Consider the following 21,145-nt stretch of genomic DNA (forward strand, 5'->3'; position numbering starts at 1 on the left):
TTAGGTTATAAACAAATCTCACAAATAAAACTGTGGGCACATCATGATATCGGGCATTAAAAACAGAAGTCTAGTCTTAAGCATGATTAATTGGATAAAATTTCCCTGCTATTTCTTTCTCTGATGTAAGAGCACCTTACCCGCCACCTGCCCAGAGGGGCTGAATGATACTTTCTCTGGTGAGTAATTTCCCAAAGCACAGTTGTTTTCTGAGATTATATCTGTTTCTTCTCCTTTAGTGAATGACTTCAGAATGATATTCATCTGATCAACTGTAAAGATCTCCAAAACAGAAAACTAGGTCTGATTTGTGTTCTTTTTATATTCAATGGAAAGACATTGTCACTTCTGAGATGCAGCTCATTTTACACAAAGGTAAATGTCTAAACTTGTGTTAATAATGCTCTGAAATTCTGTTGTATTTTTTTGGCTGGTTGGCTGGTTTTCTAATTGATTGTAAAATCAGCCATGGATGACTCACTTAGATGTACTTCCTAGATAAATAAAAGAGGGGGCTTGAGTCCTGTCTAAACAACATTAATTGTGCAGCTCACACACAAAATTCCCTGTAGCTCGTGGTACTGAGAGCAAGGCCATGTCCTTTGTAAATTTGTAGAAAAGCAAATGTATACAAACCTCCGTTTTCCCTTTAATGCACTTGATTTGTGGTATAAGGTTAAAGTTGCCATGAGGCAACACATGACTATGTCATACAGTCAAATTTGGGATGGTTTCATATAACATAATTCTGTAACAAATCTCATTGCCTCAGGTAGTTCTGAATGCCAAAAAGGAAAGCTGAATTCAAAGATCAAGAAAATACACCAATAGCTAATAGATCCATCAATTTAAATTGAGGCCAGGAAGAACACGAAGGTGTAGGAATATCTTTTTCCTCATGCCTTTTTTTCCTAAGTACAAACTTTAGGAACCAGCCAGGGACAGCACACTAAGCTAAGTGGGATTTAAATTAAGCCAGTATTTCCATTCTTAATATGTGACATTCTAATATTGACAACATTTTCCTTCTGGAAAAAAACTAGAGTTAAGCAAAGAATGCTAAAACCACACCTCACACATGGCATTATTTCTAGGATTACCAAACACTGGCTAAGTCTCAGTTTCACACCAAGAAACACATCCAAAACACAAACACAAAATACAAGCTGTTACCCCACCTGCTCTTACAGTCCTACTTCAAAATATCTGTTCTTGGCTAAACTTTCTATTCCCAAAGCATTATTTTGAAACACATATATTTACTGGCAAGGACATTTACTGTAGGAGCCAAACATCTCCTTGAGGTTAACCATTCTGTTTGTCATCAGTATGAGTCATCAGCAGCATTCTCATCTTCCATCTTCATGGTCAAAGTTGAAAAAGTACTAAGAATAGCAGCAGAACTTGACTGCAGAGTGCTTTTCTGAGGAACTCAACACTGAGACTCTGACTAATGCTGCTAATTGAATTTTTAGCTCCATCTTAGAGGAGGATGCAAACTGTGAGAGGTAACATAAAGCTTTTATAATGCTTATTTCTACTGTGTAGTTCCTGTGACATATGTAATCATTACACAAAACTCCTGCAATTTTTTTTTTTTCCACAGAAACAGACACATGTAGGTAAAAAAAGACCTTCTAAATGACTGAGAGAATTCAGCTAGATAAGAAAATTCATCGTGTTAGTTAAGGCAGACTCTCTTGAACCATTTCTATCAGCTCTGAAAAGACATGTATAGAAAAGAAAAATCGGAATAAATATCATAATCCTGAATATACTCTGTGTTTAATAATCCAGATAGCAATGAATTACTTTCATCTTCTCCTTCTCTGGAGATATTCAAGACTTGCCTGGAAGACTTGACCTGTACGGCCTGCTGTAGTGGCCCTGCTTTGCAGGGGGGCTGTACTCAATGATCCTGGAGGTCCCTTCCAGCCCCTACAATTCTATGATTCTGTGATCTTTCAATATAATTGGTGTGAATTAATTACTGCTTCAGAACTGGTTAGATAAAGACACACACGTGCACCAGAAATGCTCAAATGCTGCTAAGAACAGAAACAACATATTTTTTTAAGAAAATCCTTCAAAACACAACCAAAGTTTGCTTCTTCTCAAATTTTGTTGTTTTTTTAATGATAACTTTTCACTGAGTTTACCGCAGCCCACTGTATGTAGATGACCCATAAGAACAGACAGCACCAGGAGCAGCAGCTGTTTCAGTATGCAGCTGGCAGGTTAGGGTAAAGCTGCGTTTGATAGTGGCAAGCTCTGGAAAGAACATTTGAAACATTGATGTTGTTATTGTCTTTTGTTTATTTTTAATCAAAACAGAACAGAACTGTTTCAGCTGCTTCGGCTGCTTTTGTAGAAAGGGAGCCATGCAAAGCTGAACACTCACAAATAACAGTGAGAATCCCTTTTCCAGCAGCACATGCAGTCAGCACTTTCATTCATCTCTGCATTAACAACCAATCGCACAGTGCCTGCAACAATCATTGCCACGGAGTTATCAAATTTTTCAGCTGCAAACTCTGATCCCTACAGAGATTAAATCACAGAAGCAACCCAAACAAAATCAGTGGAGTGCAGCTAATGAAGTACGTGCACCGATCTCCACAAAGTCACAGCCCTGAGTATTTATCAGGCACCAAATGGGCTACTAACCAGATGTCGAGAGAAAACACAAATAAAAAGAAATAAAACAGCTCCACCTCTCTCTCTCTCCATATATATATATATATATATATATATATGTTAGTAATGAAAGACAAATACCGGTCAACTTTTGTTCATATAAGGAACAGAAGACAATTGAAAGGAAAATAAATGAATCAAACTGTAACCTTGGAAGGACCCACAAAGAGGTCAACTGAAAACTCTAGTTTATGTTATCTGACGTTACTCCAGGCTTCTTAGTTCTGACAAAAGGCAAGGCTGTCTCTAGAACAAACTGCTGGGCTGAAAAGAGGTACAAAGCTTCAGGACAATCATTCTTCCCAAAGCTGCCCCACACGTGAGTTATGCAGAGGGACACAAGCCCTGGGAGAGCAGCAGGAGAAACAGAAAATTCAACAAAAACCACAACATATTGCCTGGTGCTGCTGAGTGAGAAGGCAGACTGAGAGTACAGAGAAAACAACAGCAGAGGAGGATGGTCTGATGCCAGAGAATCATTAACCGTGGAAATAATAATAGCAAAATAAATCAAGCAAAGAGCTGAAGCCTTCTTGCTTGAAGGTATGATGTACCACTGCTGGCTTCCTGAGTAGAAGAAATACATTTCCTACTTATACAGCCATTGTGGGACATAAGTCTTCTTTATGACTATCCACATCTGTTTATATAGATCAAAATAAAACAATTTGGGTAAGATTGAATAACAAGTGTCATCAAGTGTCCTATACAGAAGTGCCAGGGGGAAGGGAGGGAAATTTTGTTTACAGTTCATCTAGGCTCAGGCGTGACAGTCAATGGCAAAACCTGTTTGTGTGGAAGGAAAAGAGTTGTCCCCAAGATCAGTATTAACCCACCTGGAAAGCTGTGCGGATTACATCAGAAAGAAAATCCTCACACATCCAGCAGCCTGACGAGTTTGGTCTCCTTGCTGACATCCAATACCATGCTACATGTGAAAATGCAGGTGGCTACACTTCACAACTAAAATTTTACTTGGAAGAGGCTTATGTAAGTGTTTAGTGAGGGATTAACAGATGTTAGGAGAACTCCAACATGATAGGTTGTTATGAGTGCATTAGCAGTAGGAGTTTCTACAGGCTTACAAGCTACGTTCAGGCATTCTGGCAATCTGTGAATTCTACAAACTTATCCACAAAAAGTGAAAAATAAAACATAATATTAGATGTCAGTGACATAGTATTAGATCAATATGATGCAATCATTCACTTCACACTCCAGTGAAAAGAATAAGGTTTTGGGAGAGTCCATCAGATTCATTGTCTTGTTCTCTTTACCCACCTTTCTTGAACTTTTTTTTTCTTCACATTTAGTTCTCTACTATTTAATTTTATTCCTTTTATTTCTCAATCCCATCATCTCTTTTACTGTTTTTATTCATTTTTAGTATTCATTCACTTTTTTTCCCCTTTTCTTTCATTTCTCCCATTTCTGACCTCTATCAGTTTTTCCATCACCTTCTCACATGGATTTTTAGGGCTCCCAGCCTCTCCCTTCTTGCTATCAGCTTTCTTCCCAGGCTTTTTCTAATGTCTACAGCTGCAGTGCTGTGGTTGGTGGTATACATTGCAACCACAGTAATTCAGCCACTATCACTACAGTTTTTATGTCTTGCCACAGCACTGCCAACTACAGAGATGCCTCCCAGACCCACCTCAGTAGTTTTCCCTATAACACTATGTCCACTGGCCCTGAATGCTGAAGATCCCACCAAGAGCAGTTTAGCTAGTCAAAAGAGCATTTATGCCTCAGAAGTGCTCATAGGTTCAAATTTCAGCACCTCTTCCTCCTTTCATTGTCCAGTAGTTTGTAGTACCTGGAAAGTCATGTGTACCTAAATGCAGGACAATGATGTTCTACTACTACTGCTTTTCTAATGGTGCTAATGCCTAGGCCCAGCTGAATATCAAAGTGCTCCTTTCATGCCCAAAGCCAGCTCATGATTTAATAATCAAGTGTTGCATGCTCACATTTCCTGATCAGGAATGCTCCGATGCTGCATTGCAAAGCCAGGTGTTGCTGAGCACACCCAGAAGCCAGAGGTATTTCTCACTGTATGGCATTCTTTATGGCATTGCTGCTCAGCAAGAGAAGGGCAGAGCTGGATGAAGCACTGCACTGACAGACCAGAAATGTAAACTTAGCACCATGAGAATAAAATGGAACAAATTTGAAAATAACAGGCTACTACAAATAACAGTCACTGAGAAGTAAATGGTTGTTCTGTGTCTATTTTTAAATGTTAAAAAGTAGATTTTGATTTGTTTGTGAGTTAGGAGCTCCAAATTTCATTAAGTCTTAATAGCATTATGCCTTACTGGCCATTACAACCATTTTCCAAACAGCTGATGTTAACACACAGCTAACAAGCATAAATGTACTTTGTGATGACTGTTTTGTCAGATATGTTCCTTGAGCATGAAAGCAGAAACAAAGATCTCAAACTTATGATGCTATTTAACATTTAAAACTTCATTAAAAGTGCTTCAAAATGTAATAACGTGTTAATATACTAAGTGTATTATATAAGAATGGTTTGCTTATAAAATCCACATGTTTAAAGTAATATGCATTTAATTGGACAATTAATTCAATAATTTGACAAATGTTGGAGTGTTCAGTAAGGAATTTGAAGAAAAAATGAATTGATTGCAGTCTTCTTAAGATTGCTTCAAGATCATATAAAGTAGAGGATTTTATACATACATTCAATAGCAGTTTAAAATAAACATCTGAAATTGACTTGAATGACATTTACAAAGAATTCAGATGAAGAAGTGGGAGTACAATAGCTTGTGCTCTGGAGACAAGTAGCCATTGGTTACATATTTGCTCATAACCTTGAGCTAAGAAACCCTGATGAAGATGATTCATGGGTGAAATTGATGTATGCATCATATAAAATTGCAATATTAGTGATCCTTATGATGATGCAAGAATAATTTTATTGTATTACTAAACCAGAAAGATTTTCTGTTTCCACTGCTTTCCAAACAGAAAACATTTTGAATCCTGAATATTATCTGACGGTTCACTCCACGTTTAATGAACTTGCGTGCTAAAATTTTCCTTGTAATTCCCATCCATTCCTGATAAAAAGCAGATGTGGCTGGGACATGCCACAGAAAGTCAAGATTCTTTCATCCACAGTCAGAGCAAGTCACAGTCTCTTCTTTTGAGCACAGAAGCTGTTGTGCTGAACATAGAAACACCTAATACTACTTCAAAATATCTCTGGATTCAGCTACGAAAAGGGTTAACTGGTTTTCAAAACAGATTGTCAGCTCTGTTTACACATCCTTCCACAATTACTTCTTTTATTTACTTAGCTAAATACAAAAAGACATATGTTTTTCATGGCTTGGTGCCTGTTCTGTTCTTCTGCAGTAAGGACATATTACATTCTACTGCCACACAAATCATCACTTCGTCTAATACAATTAATATTCATGAAGACACAGATATACAAGCAACTATAGATTTACTGGAAAATGATCAGTCCCTCAGACATTGATTCAGATGGGTTGCCTGCTTTTAAAGGGACTTAAATCTCTTTGGGATCATTGACTTAACCATCTAAAGAATTCACATGCAACAAATATTTGACACATTCTTGCACTACACAGAAGCTGCTGCATAACTGTTTAGAAGCTGTACCTTCTCACAGACATTACAATTAAGATAGCTACAATCCATTGACGATGATATATCTCTGCACTTAGGAAGAAGACAAACAGCTACAGCACTGAGCTACAGCTTGCCTGAGATATCTCTGAGATTGATTACCCACTATTCACATTCCATGCAAATGACATTAGTTTAGAGAACATTATTCTATTGGAACAAGTTGTTTTTGTTTAGGTCTAAATGAAGACGACCAAAATATTTATACCTTCTCCTGCATCATTAATGAGGGCACATTTAAAACTGTAATGTTTTGTATGAGAAACAGTAAAAGCAGAACATGGGAAAGTTAATACAACAACAAGTAATTTCATAGCCAAGTAACATTTTACAATAAATCTACAGCATACAACAAAATAAGAGTATGTATGTAATTCTACTCTTAAGAGCATTTACCATCAACAATTGTTATCGAGAAATTTATGCAGAACAGAAAAAAGATGTGTTTCAGAATATGAGGCTGAACATTTTAAATGAGATGAAGTTTTCAATTTTCAGAAGTTTGTGATAATAATTGTTACGTGCAGTATGCTCTGACAACCAGCATTAACTATCAGAGCACATCCTGATACTTCAGTGCTTGGTCTCACATCCCTCCCAAGTCTTACACTGCAGAGACCACTGTGAAATCCATTTGCATTACACACACACCCGCAGTACTCAAGCCCTTCACAGCATTCCCATGGAGCCAACTGGTCTAATTATTGCTATCAGACAAGTAACTAAATAACACCTACTATCCACACACTTTGAAACAGCTCAACCATGTCTCTAGTTTAGGGGCCTTGGCCCTGACCCTTCCTGCAGTGGATAATTTCTCATAGTACTTTGCAGTGTATAGAGCCATTTTCCCTACTCATCCCTTTGACTAGCATTCTGTGGGAGGGTGGAAATGTCACAGTTCCTTTTCTTTTGACACTTCAGCCACTTGGCCTGTGTTTTCAGCATTTAACAGGAAACACATGCTCTGAAAAACGTAAAAAACATTCATCTGGAAATAGAAGGATGATACATTAAGTTTCATTTTACTGCATTTTATACATAAATTAGTGAAGGCAATAGTAATTTTGTCATATCATCATATCCTGATGCAGCTGTTGGATGTGATTCCTAAGCAGAACCCTTGTTTGAGAATAAAGAAACAGCCTGTAATCCTGTTACTGACATTTGTGTCGTAACACGTAGGAATACAGCAAAAGGAAAACTAAATTTGCTCAGATAATCCTAATTTCCAAACCCTAAAGTGCATTTTTTTAAGCAGTAGATTCGTAGAAGCTATAAATACAAGAGCTCCTGAAAATGCCAGGCAATTTATTGTATGATGCAGCATTAAGTCACCACAAGTCATTGGCGAGGTTGGCAACCTCAACTCCCTCAGCCCTGACTTCTGCTCCTTAGAAGCAGGGGAAGAACTGTAGTTTAACTTGGTTACAGGAACAATTTATCATTGCAGTCCCTCAGCACATAGACTTATAGACTTTCTGTCCCAGAAGAGACACTATAAACCAGCCTACCCTGCAACAAATAACGAAAACCCCCTAACTTTCCTTGTTAGACTTCACTGTTTCTCTCTCAACAAATAAAGCACTGACAGTTTCTTGAGAATTTTTTAATGTATTCAAATATCTATCAGTGTCAGTTTTCCTAATAGGTTGCAAATAACAGAACTAGAATGAAAACTGCTCTGTTTTCAATTGATACCAGCTTCATAACATGACTGAAAATTTTACCTGACAAAGAAAAGAGGGAAAACTTATAACCTTTTCTCTTCTGGGACTTTAAAGAGAAATATTTATCTGCATGTTGCTATTCTTGTCTCAGAGTGATAGCGAGAACATAGTTTTGGCTCAGAAGTTTTGCTAAGAATTACCATCTCTTTGATTACTACTTAGTTCTGGCTTTTGATCTGGATGTATTTCAAGATGCACTTAAGAAATATTAAATGGCACAGCTCTTGCTTGAAGCTTAAAATCTAATTAATTTCTCTAGACTCCTTATCATATAAAATCACCACCATCAGAAATATTTAAGCAGCAGTAAAATTGTGATGTGCCATCAGTAAATTTTAATGAGATACATGAAACCACTACAAAAACAATTTAAAATCCACTGAACATGGAAACAGATTCTGATGGCTCTTTCCAAAAGTCCCAGTCGTAAGTGGCTCAAGTGAATCCAATTAGTTTATTTTGCATCTTTTAAGAATAAAGCATTTCAAATTCCCTATCATTTTTCCCTTGTTTGATTTCCAAACTTTCACCGTGATTGAGGTAGAAAACATGAAATAATAAAGACCGAATGTTATAGATCCAATTTCTGTCTCATGGAGACAAATTATTTTTTTGATATCTGTCAATATATCAGTTCTGGAGCACCAATATATTCATTTATAATTCAAGATAAGGAAATCTTCAACCTATTGCTTTGCACTTTTCAGGATACTGAACAACCTAAGAGCTGTTGAGGAAAATAAATGTTTCATGTAAATTCAAAAAAATCTGCTTTTAAACCTTTTCTTCAAAAATAGATACTTACCAGCTGAATCTATATTTAATTTATCTTTTTAAGCCTACCAGGTAGGGACAAATGTAGCAAAAATGCCATCAGAAAGTATCTTGCAGTCTATATTGCATATTGCCATCAGTCATTTGGAAAACCTACCAGACAACACTCAAGAATGAAATATTTAATGCAGAAAGGTGTTCAGTGTGACCATCAGATGGAAACAAGATTAGTCTTAAAACAACAGTCAGATTTACCACTACTGAGTAAACATTTAATAATTCAGCAATCTCGTGGGAATCGTGTAAGTAATAGTAAGTAAATTAAACACAAAAACATTTAGATATGAACAATAAGATCTTGTGAAAACTCAGAAGCACAATGGAAAGCCGGCAGCTTCCAAATCAAGGCAGGCGTGCAGATTTGGCCATGCAATAATGTTTTGCAGGGTGGTGTTGCAATAAGTCTCGACACACCAAAATATTCCTGTGACTTTCTGTAGCCCAAGAAAAAGGTCCTATCATGATGCGTCCTACAGCAGGCTTTCAGAAGGCCACCCAGGAAAGAAAAGCTGCAGTTCTGCTCCACTGATAGTAAATAGGCAGTAAGGATAATACTTACCTCTAACATAGTCAGCAACCAAAGGTTTTAGTTTGTCTTAGGAAATGAGGGCTACCAGATACTGCTCCATTTGTTATCTTTTTAGGAAAAAATTATTTTCATAATCATGAGGCAAAGGGAAGGGGAAAAGCAAAGGGGAATGGAAAGGGAAAGGCTGGGGGAGGGACAATGAAACTGAAAAGCCTCTATTGCCTTCACTGGGAAGGATCTTTGATTAAATGTCCTGATAAAGTTAATTCATTCCTTTTTGGAAAAATACCTATGAAGTCACTGTATCATTTGCCACAACAATGGAATTACTTCAAAAACAAGCAGAAGAGCAGATGTTCTGAGGTTTTGATAATTGTCATTCAAAGTAATTTGGTGTTATTTTCTGGACATACTGCTTAAAGTATTTAGCCTAAATGTTTGAAATATATTTAGGGAACTCATTTTGAGAAGCAGTCGTTAATTACCATTAATTTAATGCTGTATCCAGAGATGACAATATGAAATATACTGAAGTATTACACCTTTCATGGTTGATCCAAAGCAAACATGGAAACACATTATTGCTGGTCTGCTTTATTCAAACTTACTTCTGGAAACAGCATCATTCAAGCAAGGACCGAATCAAATTTAACCACAGATCAATCTTTCAGTGTCACTGAATACAACAGTTCCAGTACGGAGGAACCTTCTTCCAGAACTGTTTTTTATCTATCATCACAGACTGCACTTCAGTGCTGATACTTCTCTTTTTGCTGCCTCCCTCAAAATGCAGTCATTTGAATTGCAGCAGTTGATGCAGCTGTTACAGGGGCTCATACTTCTCCTCACTTGAAAAAGTTAACAATAACAAAAGTTATTTGCTCCTAAAAAGCCTCTTTTATCATCACATTGAAGTTTCTGCAGGAATCTGCTCCCTCCCCTTCTGAATCTTTGCATGAGATTGCATGGTAATGTTACATAGAACCTCCAGCCAAAAACACACTGGTGACACCTCTCCGAGATAACTTTTTTCCACTGAAGCATCCAAAGCCCACTTTGTGCATTCTAGCGACACCTCTGCATGACTAGCATTAGATTAAGGAAAAGGTAGTGCAAACTGAAGTTTGAGAGCTAAGTGTCAGGGATTAGAGCAGTGGCTAGACTAGCAGTCAGTGCTTCTCACTTGCTTTGGTCCTGGGTAATGTCACATCAACAGTGATAAAAATATGCTGCTACTTGCAGCCTTCAAGTTTAGTTTTTCCTCCATGGTGACCAACTGCTGGAGCAGTCCTTGCCTCTACAGCAACACCTCACCTCTTGTCAGGAAACACTGATGCTGTTGCTGAAGTACAATCTCAGCTTTCTCATTATACCTGCACACTGAGAGGAGATTGCTGATGCACCGGGATCTACTGGTCTCTTTCTGCAAAGCCACAGCTAAGCCTCAGTCCTGCTCTTCAAAGCAGAAAGATATTTGAAAGTGCCTCCCACAACCATCCCTTTTAGTAGAGGCTGCTGAAATTTGACACGTGGCAGCACAGAATGCCACAAAGATGACGGTTCACCCTGCTGAACTTGGCTGCTTGACAGAAGCTGCAAGAGGAGGTCACAAACTACCTATAGAGCAAGAAATTAACAGGAGTGACTTAAATGCATACACATATTAAACTTTCTCTGACTAAGCAGTTCATTCCTATTTGGGTTCTTATAAGTTGTAAACCTCAGGAAACGGATTGTCCCCTTGGAGGAGTTTGCACCACAGCACTTCCACAGAGAGGATTTGATATTGGCAGGGATTGGATCCTTGTGTCGCTAAGGATGCAAAAATACCAATTGTTGTTTGATGTAGGCGTGTTTGATTTACATTGCCTCCTCCTGTTTGAGCTGTCTCTATGCATTTTTTGTAGAAAGCAAATGGTAGTTCCCTGAATTACGTCCTATGGTCCTTTCTTACAGAGTAATCTCTGACATCCAAAAGCTTATCTTAGTGCCCTTTCAAGCATTAGTTTCAAGCATCCCTTTGGTTTAATTTATTTCCTCTATATGATTATTTTTATTTTATCAACATTTAATGGATCAAGAAAGTAAAAAACAAAAACAAAAAAACAATGACAAAAAAAAAAATAAAAAAACAACTTATGGTGTATACTAAAGACTGAACTTTCCCCATTACCATACCAATATACATATTTTAAACGCAATACTTAATGTGCTACATTTTAATGAAGAGAGGTGAAATCAAACAGGAAACAGACAAGTGTGAAATATAATTAAAATCTTTTCAAATAACAGATGCATTAATGGAGGAGGACTTCTGAATGTAAACAGACTATTTTGAGCGAAACTGTCAATCCAATATGGAAACGCTAGAATTATTCTGTCTTTTTGAGCTCCTCTAATAGCAGAAACTATAAAAAGGAAAATTCAGCTGCTTAGTCCAATCTATTTGACAGTTAATAATTCCATTTTCCTGTCACAGAACAGGACCTCCATTATCTTCCATTTCCACAGTCGGCTCAACACAAAGAATCTCTTCTGGATTCTGGCTGACAGGGAATCTTCCTCCAGGAAGCAAGACAAGAACTCTTTAGCAGGTTATTTCACAAATATTATGTGAAATAGCCTGAAGCAGTAGAGAATTTCATATTATTTATCTCATCCACAGAAAGTAGTGAATGTTAAGCTACCATATGAGTTAATAAAACTGTCTGCAAGGTTATCCTAAATAGGTGCTACATCTTGAGCATGAGCTGGTAGCTATTTAATGGAAAATCTGCAATAGGAATATTTTCAGGATGATACAGACTGGATTAGGTCTTTCTTCTTTTGTAAGTAGGTAGAAATATTTCTTACAAAGTCTATAAAACCAAGGTTTATCTGTCAACGGTTTATGGGCTGGTTTGGCCCGGTTCCATGAGTATGGGGGTGGAGGGCCAGAGATAGGAAAACTGGGGACCCCAAATTACTTAGAAAAAAATGGCAACAATGTGATGAGAAATGAACTAATTTACTAAATAGAGTATTGAAAAAACAAGATAAGACAGTATAATACAATATAATTAGAATTGGGATTGACCAAATCAGATATAATGAAAAAGAGATTGTCTGAAAAAAAGAAGGCCTTACGCTAATGATGAGAAGAAGACACTACACTCAAGTCGAGCAGAAGGGAGGATAGCCAAAGGAAAGCGAGAGAGCGTCAGATGACCTGCCAACGCCTTATATGCATTCCCCCCTGTGCAGGAATGATATCAGCACAGCAAACAGCCTTCTGGGGAACATAGTTTCTTGTTTGGTATGCGGAACTGGGGCATTAACACTGTACTTCCCAGTGCACTACATGATGTTATGATGAGGAATACCCGTGACCATAAAACCACGACATTGTCTTACACACACACAAACATACATAGAGTCATAGAAAGGTTTGGGTTGGAGCAGACCTTTAAAGTCATCTAGTTCCAATCACCCCCCCACCCCACAACCCCCTGCTATAGGCAGGGACACCTCCGTCTAGACCAGGTTGCTCACAGCCCCATCCAGCCTGGCCTTGAATGCTTCCAAGGAGGAGGCATCCATATCCTCTGTGGGCAACTAGTTCCAGTTTCTCATCACCCTCACAGTAAAGAATTTATTCCTGATATCTAGTCTAAATCTACCCTCTTCCAGTTTAAAACCATTTCCTCTTGTCTGGTCACTACCTGCCTTTGTAAAAAGTCCTTCCCCAGCTTTCCTGTAGGCTCCCTTCAGGTACTGAAAAGCCATTATTAGGTTCCCCCTAACTCTTCTCTACTCTAGGCTGAAGAGCCCCAGCTCTCTCAGCCTGTCCTTGTCGTAGTGGAGGTGCTCCAGCCCTCTGATCATCTTTGTCACCATCTTCTGGACATGCTCCACCAGTTCAATATCCTTCTTGTGTTGAGGGCCCCAGATCTCGATGCGGTACTCCAGGTGAAGTCTCACAAGAGCAGAGTAAAGGGGCAGAATCACTTCCCTCAACCTTCTGGTCACAGAACTGTAACACTGGAAAAATAACTAGGATGTGGCAAGATAGCTCACATGGCTATAGTGCGGAAATGGCTGGATAGAAGATCCTCAGAAAGACAGCTATGGAAGATAAAAAGGAGAGGATTCTTCCATGTGAAGGAGCAGTTTGGATGTGGGAAGCTCATGCATGGTTGTCAGTGCTTGGCAAGAGCTTGTGGGTCAGGATCAGAATCCAACAAGGGTAACAGTGGGGTACTATGCTACAGACAAGACAACTGGAACAAAGTAGTTACAAGGGATTATCTTTCTGTATTTGGCACTCACTAGATCTCATCTACAATATGGCATCCAAATTTGGACTCTCCAGTAGAAGATAGACTTTAATAAATGGAAGAAAGCTCAGTGGAGACCACCAGAACAGTGGGGGTTGGAGAAATTTCCACATTAGGAGAGGCTGAGAGGAGCGAGTTTCATTCAGCTTCAAGAAGAGATAGCTTCAGGGGACATCTAATAGCAACCCCGGTGCCTGTAGGAGATAACTGAGGAGGTGGAACTAGGGATCTTCACAGCAGTGACAGACAGCAGGTGGAAAGACAAATGGACATAAATTGGAATGAGAGATTCTGAAAAAAGGTTATCTCCCTAAAAATGGCCCAGCAGTGGAGCAGGATGCTGTGGAAGGCTGTGCAACCTCCAACCTTGGAATTTTTTAACACACAACAGGACAAAGCCCTGAGAAACTTGGCCTGACTCCATAGATGCTTTAAACAGGATAGTAGGGACTTCCTGAAGCCCCTCCACACCTGAGTTACCCTATGCTCCTACAGCACATGAAAAACAAATAAGCTGTCATCCAATTATACATATGTAAATTATCATCCAGTTTGTAGGATATGAGAATGAGAACAAACGCTCCACAATGCCTATGTTGAAGTTAAACAAGATAACAGATATCAGCAACATGTACATATAGTATCTGTATCACAGATTGACACAGTGATGCCATGCAAAGTTCAAGTATTGAACTGGTATGCATGTAACAAACAGAAAAGGGAAAAAATCAATAAAAGCCCAGGAGGTGCAAAACCAGGAAAAATATTGGGACAAAGTGAAATCTGTCTGTCAATCTTCATGAAAAGTGTTAAGACTAAACAGGCAAGGTGAACAGTAGAGGAAGGGGACAGAGACAAGGATGGGACCGGGCTGGTAGGAGACTGAGGCACAGGAGGGATGGGCATCAAGCCAGGGCATTCCTCTGCTGCCAGCACAGCCATGACAGCCATCAGGATGGCTGTGGTCAGAAGGATTCCTCTTTACTGCAGTTTGCCACTCTCTGAATTAGTAAATGATGCCCACAAAGTCATCAGAAGATTGATGCATGCTTCATGTATCAGGATGCAACCCGCAGTTAGATAATACTGTTATCTAATTATGCTGCTATGCATCCTCCCCACACAAGCTAGAACAAAATTTCCAAGGTTTCTTTGAATGTTTTCCTGGAGCTTTCATGAGTTTTGAAACTGCCTTTACGTACAAGGAGTTTTCCTTATATTTTACATATCAACCACACAGACACACACACACAGAGAGAGAGAGAGTCTTTGTCTAAAATGTATTGATAAAATAAAACAAAAACAAAAAAGAAGTAAAACATAATATTCATGCTATGTATTTCAACTGAAGCTTCCGCAGTGCTCTTTCAGATACTTCCTAAAAAAGAAAAGGTATTTTAAGGCCAAGTCCTTATTTCGTTTCAGCACTTCCCGGATCTCCTACCCAGTACACTCTATTTAAAACTGTTGACTAACACACAAGTTTTCAAAGTCTCACTTGAACAAGGCTAGTAGGAGCGAACATCACGACTGAACAAAAGCAATCACTATCCCACTACAAACCCAAACAAATCCAACACCACCGTCTAAAGTAACTGCTAAAAAATTCAGTGCTAATTTGTTTTTCAACAAGAATAATGGCCATTTTTCTTCACAGCTGTGCCAAGTCAATAAAGAAATGCCCTTTTCATGACATCAAAAAAATAACCTTGTTTGAGCAAGGCGTGTCATACACTGTGTTTCAAGCCTAAACTAATTACTAACAAACTGTCCTTTGACTTTCACTTTTCACTTTCTCTTAATAACTTGTTTTGGTCACACTTCATTTCAGTAAGATCCAGAGGAAGACAAATAATTTCCTCTTTCATTTATTGACTTTAAGTTGTGAAAAGTAATATGCAAAGAAATGAAATAGTCCTTCAAAGCAATACAAGAAAACTGCAGTCACTGTTGAACTAGATGGCGGTCTTTGCACTTCACACGCACCTTACAAAATGCATTGACAAGTCAATAATCATCCATAATTTTCACAGAAATTTGTCATCGTGATTAATTTCAAATACACAAATTAAGTTTTAATCTTCAAGGTCACTGTTTAAAGGAAGAAGGAGTATATTCCTATATGTGCCAAAGCTGATCGGCCTTTCTCATCATTAAATTAAAAAATTAAAAATTAACAACAAACCCACCATAAAACAAGACAACAAACATTTCTCAACATATCTTACCATTTGCTTTTCCTCTAAGGCTGCTTCTCCTTTTCTTTCATGTTTTCCCAACTCCATTTCCCAGAGGGAAAAAAAATAAATCAATTGACTCTGATATAGAGAGCAGACGTGACTGAGGCTGCTTACATGTTAGATGTCACTGTACTTTTGAATTTGGGAGAGAGGAGTCTCAGGCAGCACTGGTGGTGATTTCTGGTCAGCGTATGTTTCCATTTATAGCCGTCAAAAGTTCACAAATAGAACTGTGAAGAGAGGGCAGGCAGCTGCCTCTGATAACAATAAATGTGGTTTTGGCACCACAGCAATTTGTTCAGGAGGGATTTTGGTTGCTGGCCCCACTTGCTCCCTGTTTACCCTCTCCTCCCTACAAAAATTTCACCCTTAAAAAGCCCATGGAAACAAAGAGCTGAAGAATAGCTATATCTCAGTAGCACTAACTTTTGTTCATGGAGACTATTAAGCAAGTACAGTGACAAATATGATGGCTGTTTGAGTTATGCAGAGACAGAAAGTGCACAGAACAATATTTTAAAATGGTGCTTATTGATCTTTCTTTGAGAGTGTTTGGGACTGAGCTACCCTAACGTGTGTGTTCATGCAGCACTTGCTCTTCTCTTTTCACATCAGGACACAGAACCTTGGATTTTGGAAATGCAGATGAGTTTCAATGTGTCCAGCATAAGGTGTCTGCACCTGAGCCTGGCTTGGGGCAATGAAGCCAGGAAGAACAACAGCAGAAGAGCAGCACATCATGATGTAATTCACATCCCTTTATAAAAGTGGCTTTTGAGTGCCTCACTAAATCCATAGCAGAGGCAAGATAGTTGGTTCCCTTCCTTTCCTCTCAGCACATCAGTGAAAGACTCTTCTTCTAACAATAAATAAATATAAACCTGTTCCATCAATCATTTTCCAGTTGCCTGTGTGGAAATGACAGCCAGAGGCAGGCACACTCCTTTCCACCCTGCTTGTTTCCTGACAGGCGCTGGACTCATGTGGCCTTTGGAGCCTGGGATAGGAAGAAGAGACAGCTCAAGCAGTCAACACCCAACAGTCCCTACAGCTTACATATGAACAGCTAACAAAACAAAACAAGAGAGGCAACTTACAGCACTCCTGCTCTGAAACTGTGTCCAGAATGAAGCAAAAGTTACAATGGTGACAATCACTTTTCTTTCCTCTCTTTGTTTTCAGAAACGTTGAGGCAGCCAGCAGCAGTGAGAGCAGGGAAGCACAACAAAGAGCCAGGCAAACCTACATGGGCTGCAGTAAACAGAGGGAATAAATACATGCTTGATGTCACAGTAGTAAAAATACACCCTGCTGAGTCTCCTGGAAATGCCGGGATAAAGGGAACAAGAGGTGGCACAACACACTGAGGAAAGCTGTCGTGCTTGTCAGCTCCTCAGCAGAAATGGAAACTATCAAGAAGTTCCTATCTCCAAAATGTTCTCTGTGCAGCTGAATCTATTTGTTTTTTGGTGGTGAGGGACATGCATAACGTCTTTGCATCACTTAATCTCATCCAAATCTGTTACATTACCCTGTTGTAAAGGGGCAAATTTGTCCCTAAGGCATTAAATGAACCCCTCCAAGGAGCAGCACCCGCAATTCAGCACAGGCACGAAGGTGATTCCTATTTTCTCCCTGGTCTTTCCCTAACTTCACAGCCAAGTGGATGCAAAAACTCTACCACCGTGTGACCACAATTCCCTACAGCACACAGAAAACCTACAGTACCTCCCCTGTTGTTAATCTGACCATTTGTAACAGTTTTCTATCACTGGCAAGGACAGATGCATCTCAAATGGAAGCACTCATCCAGTTGTGCGCAGCTGGCTCTCCAGCACTGTTACAGGTGCCTGGAGTCCCCCATCCTCCACAGCCCTCTCTGCTTCCACAGTCTTTCACTGTTTTCCTGTATCAGCTCACCTGTGTGGACATCAAAAGCAACTACAACAGAACAACTCGAGGAAGTGGCTCAGAAGTGACTACTCATAGCAATTCCAACATGAGATCTCCAGACGAAAGCAGTCAGTCTTACAAGTGTTTTTTGTCCCCAGTCATTGCTACAACAAGTTTCTAACAGCCCTCACAGACCTTTCACTGTTTGCTACAATCTGAGCAGAGAATTTCATAAGAAAAAGGGGAAAAAAAGTGAAAATTAAAACACTGGGATAGGGAAGGACTTAACTGATCCATATCCAGAGGCTGGTAACCTGCATTATGTGCTCTGTGGATGGTCTAAATAATAATGAGCTGGAGCAGATTGCATTGGTGACAGGAATGGGAGCAAAAAAACAGAGCTTACAACAGAACACAGCACTGATTTTATGCCATCAGGAAGCACGTGGAGCATTGGATGCAGGGCTGTTCCATGGCCTGGATGCTGCTGCACAAGGAACACAGGCTGATACTCTGCTATCTGCTACACCTGATGCAGCATGAAGCTTCAGCATTAAACGTAGAAGACCATGGTTTACAAGAAATAATGTTAAATATTGATGGGAGTATATTTCTTATTCCGACATGGGAATAATGGTTATTTTACTCTGAGGACCTTCTAAGACACTGTTAGTAACTTTGTATTTCCTGTTTTACTTCTCAATGGCAAACATCGTAAACAGGTGCTGAGTAAAACGCATGTACAGATGTCGCCTAAATGACCATGTTATTTTCAATTGCTCCTTTGTACTGCAGTCACTGCTCTCTCAGCACCTGTTTTTATTCTCAGAGCAAGTCCTAACAGGAGACCAAGAGACAGGAGAGGCTTGTGGGGCTTGGCTTTTTTTGTCAGAAGAAAGCTCTGAAAATCCAAAATAGTAGCACTGTGTAAGTAAACAATTGAAGCAGATGTGTTCAGTGCCCACTTCATTTGTTGCTGTTGGAAAAGCACGCAGGTGACCATCATCACCTCTGTGTGCTGCTCTGAGCTGTGCTGTCACTCACACAACTGTAGGTTTGGGGTGGGTTCTTTTCCAGTTCCATTTCATTTCCAGCCTAACTGTGCTGCAGCCCAGGACTGCCTGCAAGAACAGCCCACACGGCAGCCCCAGTGCTGCTCCCATAAGATGGCTGTCAGCATTCAGCAATTAGATGCATTAATTCTGCCCTTGACATGCTCAGTCCTGCTTGACACAGCTCAAAGACGCCTCCCTAAGATACATGTATCAGGTAAAAAACAGACAAACAAACAAACAGAAAAGCTAACCCTGAAATTACCTGTGCAGTAAGTTTGGAGAGGTCTGATCTGGACAGGTGGCTTCTGCTATGTGCTTACACCAACAAATTCCAAAAAGTTAAAAGAATAAATAAAACTAAAAACAAGCCTCAGGTAGCTCTCCCTGCCTTGCAGCTATAGGCCAAGCAGAGTCAACATGTAGAGCTCTCCATCTCCCCTCAGGTGTCGCACCACTGCCCTCCCCATGCTCCCCAGAACGTCCTACATGGCACCCACACAGCACTGTGGGTGGGAAGGACCCACAGCAACCATCTCATCCACCTGCTGCTGTGGGCAGGGACACCTCCCAGCTGGGCAGGTTGCCCAAAGCTTTGTGATGCACTCATCCCAAGAAGCACCAAGACCCAGCTCACGGTTTGCTGAGAACCCATGGACAAAGGCCACTTACCTCACACGCAGCTGTGCACCGAGGGCAGGAGCTGGTCCTGGCAGCAGCAAACCCACATTCCTGTGCAGCACCCACAGCTGCTGCCGTCACTCCCCACTCGCTCTGTAAATACTCACAGAGCAGCAGAGCAGGCGTGGAAAGAGGGAAATGTTACGTGCACAGCAAGGCTCTGCCTTACATGCGAGGGAGCAGCTTGACATATTGTGTGCAAAGTGCTGGGGACTCCCAGGAAAATTGTCTCCAAAGCCTGAACACGTTTGAGGATAAAAACAAGAAATGTATTTTTTTTAACATTAAGGTAAACTTAGTCTGGGAGGCCTTAGCCTGCTATATCCCAGCAATCCATGTGATTCCATTGGAAGGTATAGTTCAATAGATAAACCCCCTCCCCATACTTGGTGGTATTGCTTGTCATGCCATCCTGCACAGCCAGAAACAAATAAATTGCATTGATGGCCTGCAGCTAACAAACACACTAGGAAAGCACTAAATGCTGACTTAGCCATCTCACAGCTGTGAACAAGAAGCCCCCAAATAAAGCCAGTGCTCACTCTGTAGGCAGCAATGAGCTTTCTTCAGGTGCCTCCAAGCTGGCACCAGGAAGCCATGAGCAGGATATGAGCTGTCCTTAAGAAACCAACTTCCACCGCACCTTGCTTTCACCACCTGTCTCTGCCCACTCTTATCAAACACAAAGCCTGGAAAGTGACGTTACTCAGTGATGATAAGGACCGCTAGATCTCACCCCCACCTGCATCCCTCCTTTGTAGGACAAAAGTGAAATGTCGTTACCTGCTTCAGCACCTCCCATGGAAGAGACCAGAACATTTTGCTTAAGAATACATAGTCAAGGCTTTGGTTAAGATGTTTTCTGAGGTGGCACATCCACCCACAAAACTATTTGATCAACGTAAGCCATTCATTTGCCTGGGTACTTCTGTCATTTTCTAGGGTTCATTTGTCAAGTTGTTTCTTTTGTTTTTTATCCCCACAAAATCTTACACCCACAGCAAAATTCTGCCTTCAAAATAAACCTTGTCCAAAAGATCACAGATCCAAGTGTCAAAAAGTTTTCTGAATGCTGACAGCAATTCGTTAAGAGCATCTTATTTGAATAGCAGAATTTCCATGACCATAAGAGGAGTCCAAAAACCAACACAGTCTTACCATTTTGCTAGTCACTAAAAGCACAATTAAAATCCCTACTAAAACATGATCCAGCACATGAGAGGTGACCTAGCATAGCTCCTCTGACTCTCTCAAGCATGTTGGGAAGTAACTTACTACCAAATATTTTTTAATATAATTTCTAACATTGGCATCACAGATGCTAATTCAAATTGGAACGTTCATGCAAATAATGCACTTTTTATTATTAATGTTTGTTTTGCAAATAAATGAGAATTCATTTAGTACTCCTACTGCTGACAAATTATCTTCAATTAAAATGCTGATGCACAGAATACTGAAAAAAAAGCTGTAAGTGGATGAGCTGAAA

At 39.8% G+C, this 21,145-nt stretch overlaps 1 protein-coding gene across 1 annotated transcript in view; it reads right to left on the minus strand.

The window, feature by feature from the left end:
• MLIP (muscular LMNA interacting protein) overlaps positions 1-21,145 on the minus strand; it is a 96,945-nt gene that overhangs the window by 75,626 nt on the left and 174 nt on the right. The window contains exons 2-4 of the mRNA XM_015859233.1: positions 19,648-19,749; positions 19,241-19,293; positions 17,128-17,200 (exon numbers count right to left, since the gene is read on the minus strand). Coding sequence (XP_015714719.1) covers positions 17,128-17,200; positions 19,241-19,293; positions 19,648-19,749 — 228 coding nt within the window. The remainder of the gene's footprint in view (positions 1-17,127; positions 17,201-19,240; positions 19,294-19,647; positions 19,750-21,145) is intronic.

Source organism: Coturnix japonica, chromosome 3, assembly GCF_001577835.2.
Source record: "Coturnix japonica isolate 7356 chromosome 3, Coturnix japonica 2.1, whole genome shotgun sequence".
Lineage (NCBI taxonomy): Eukaryota > Metazoa > Chordata > Aves > Galliformes > Phasianidae > Coturnix > Coturnix japonica.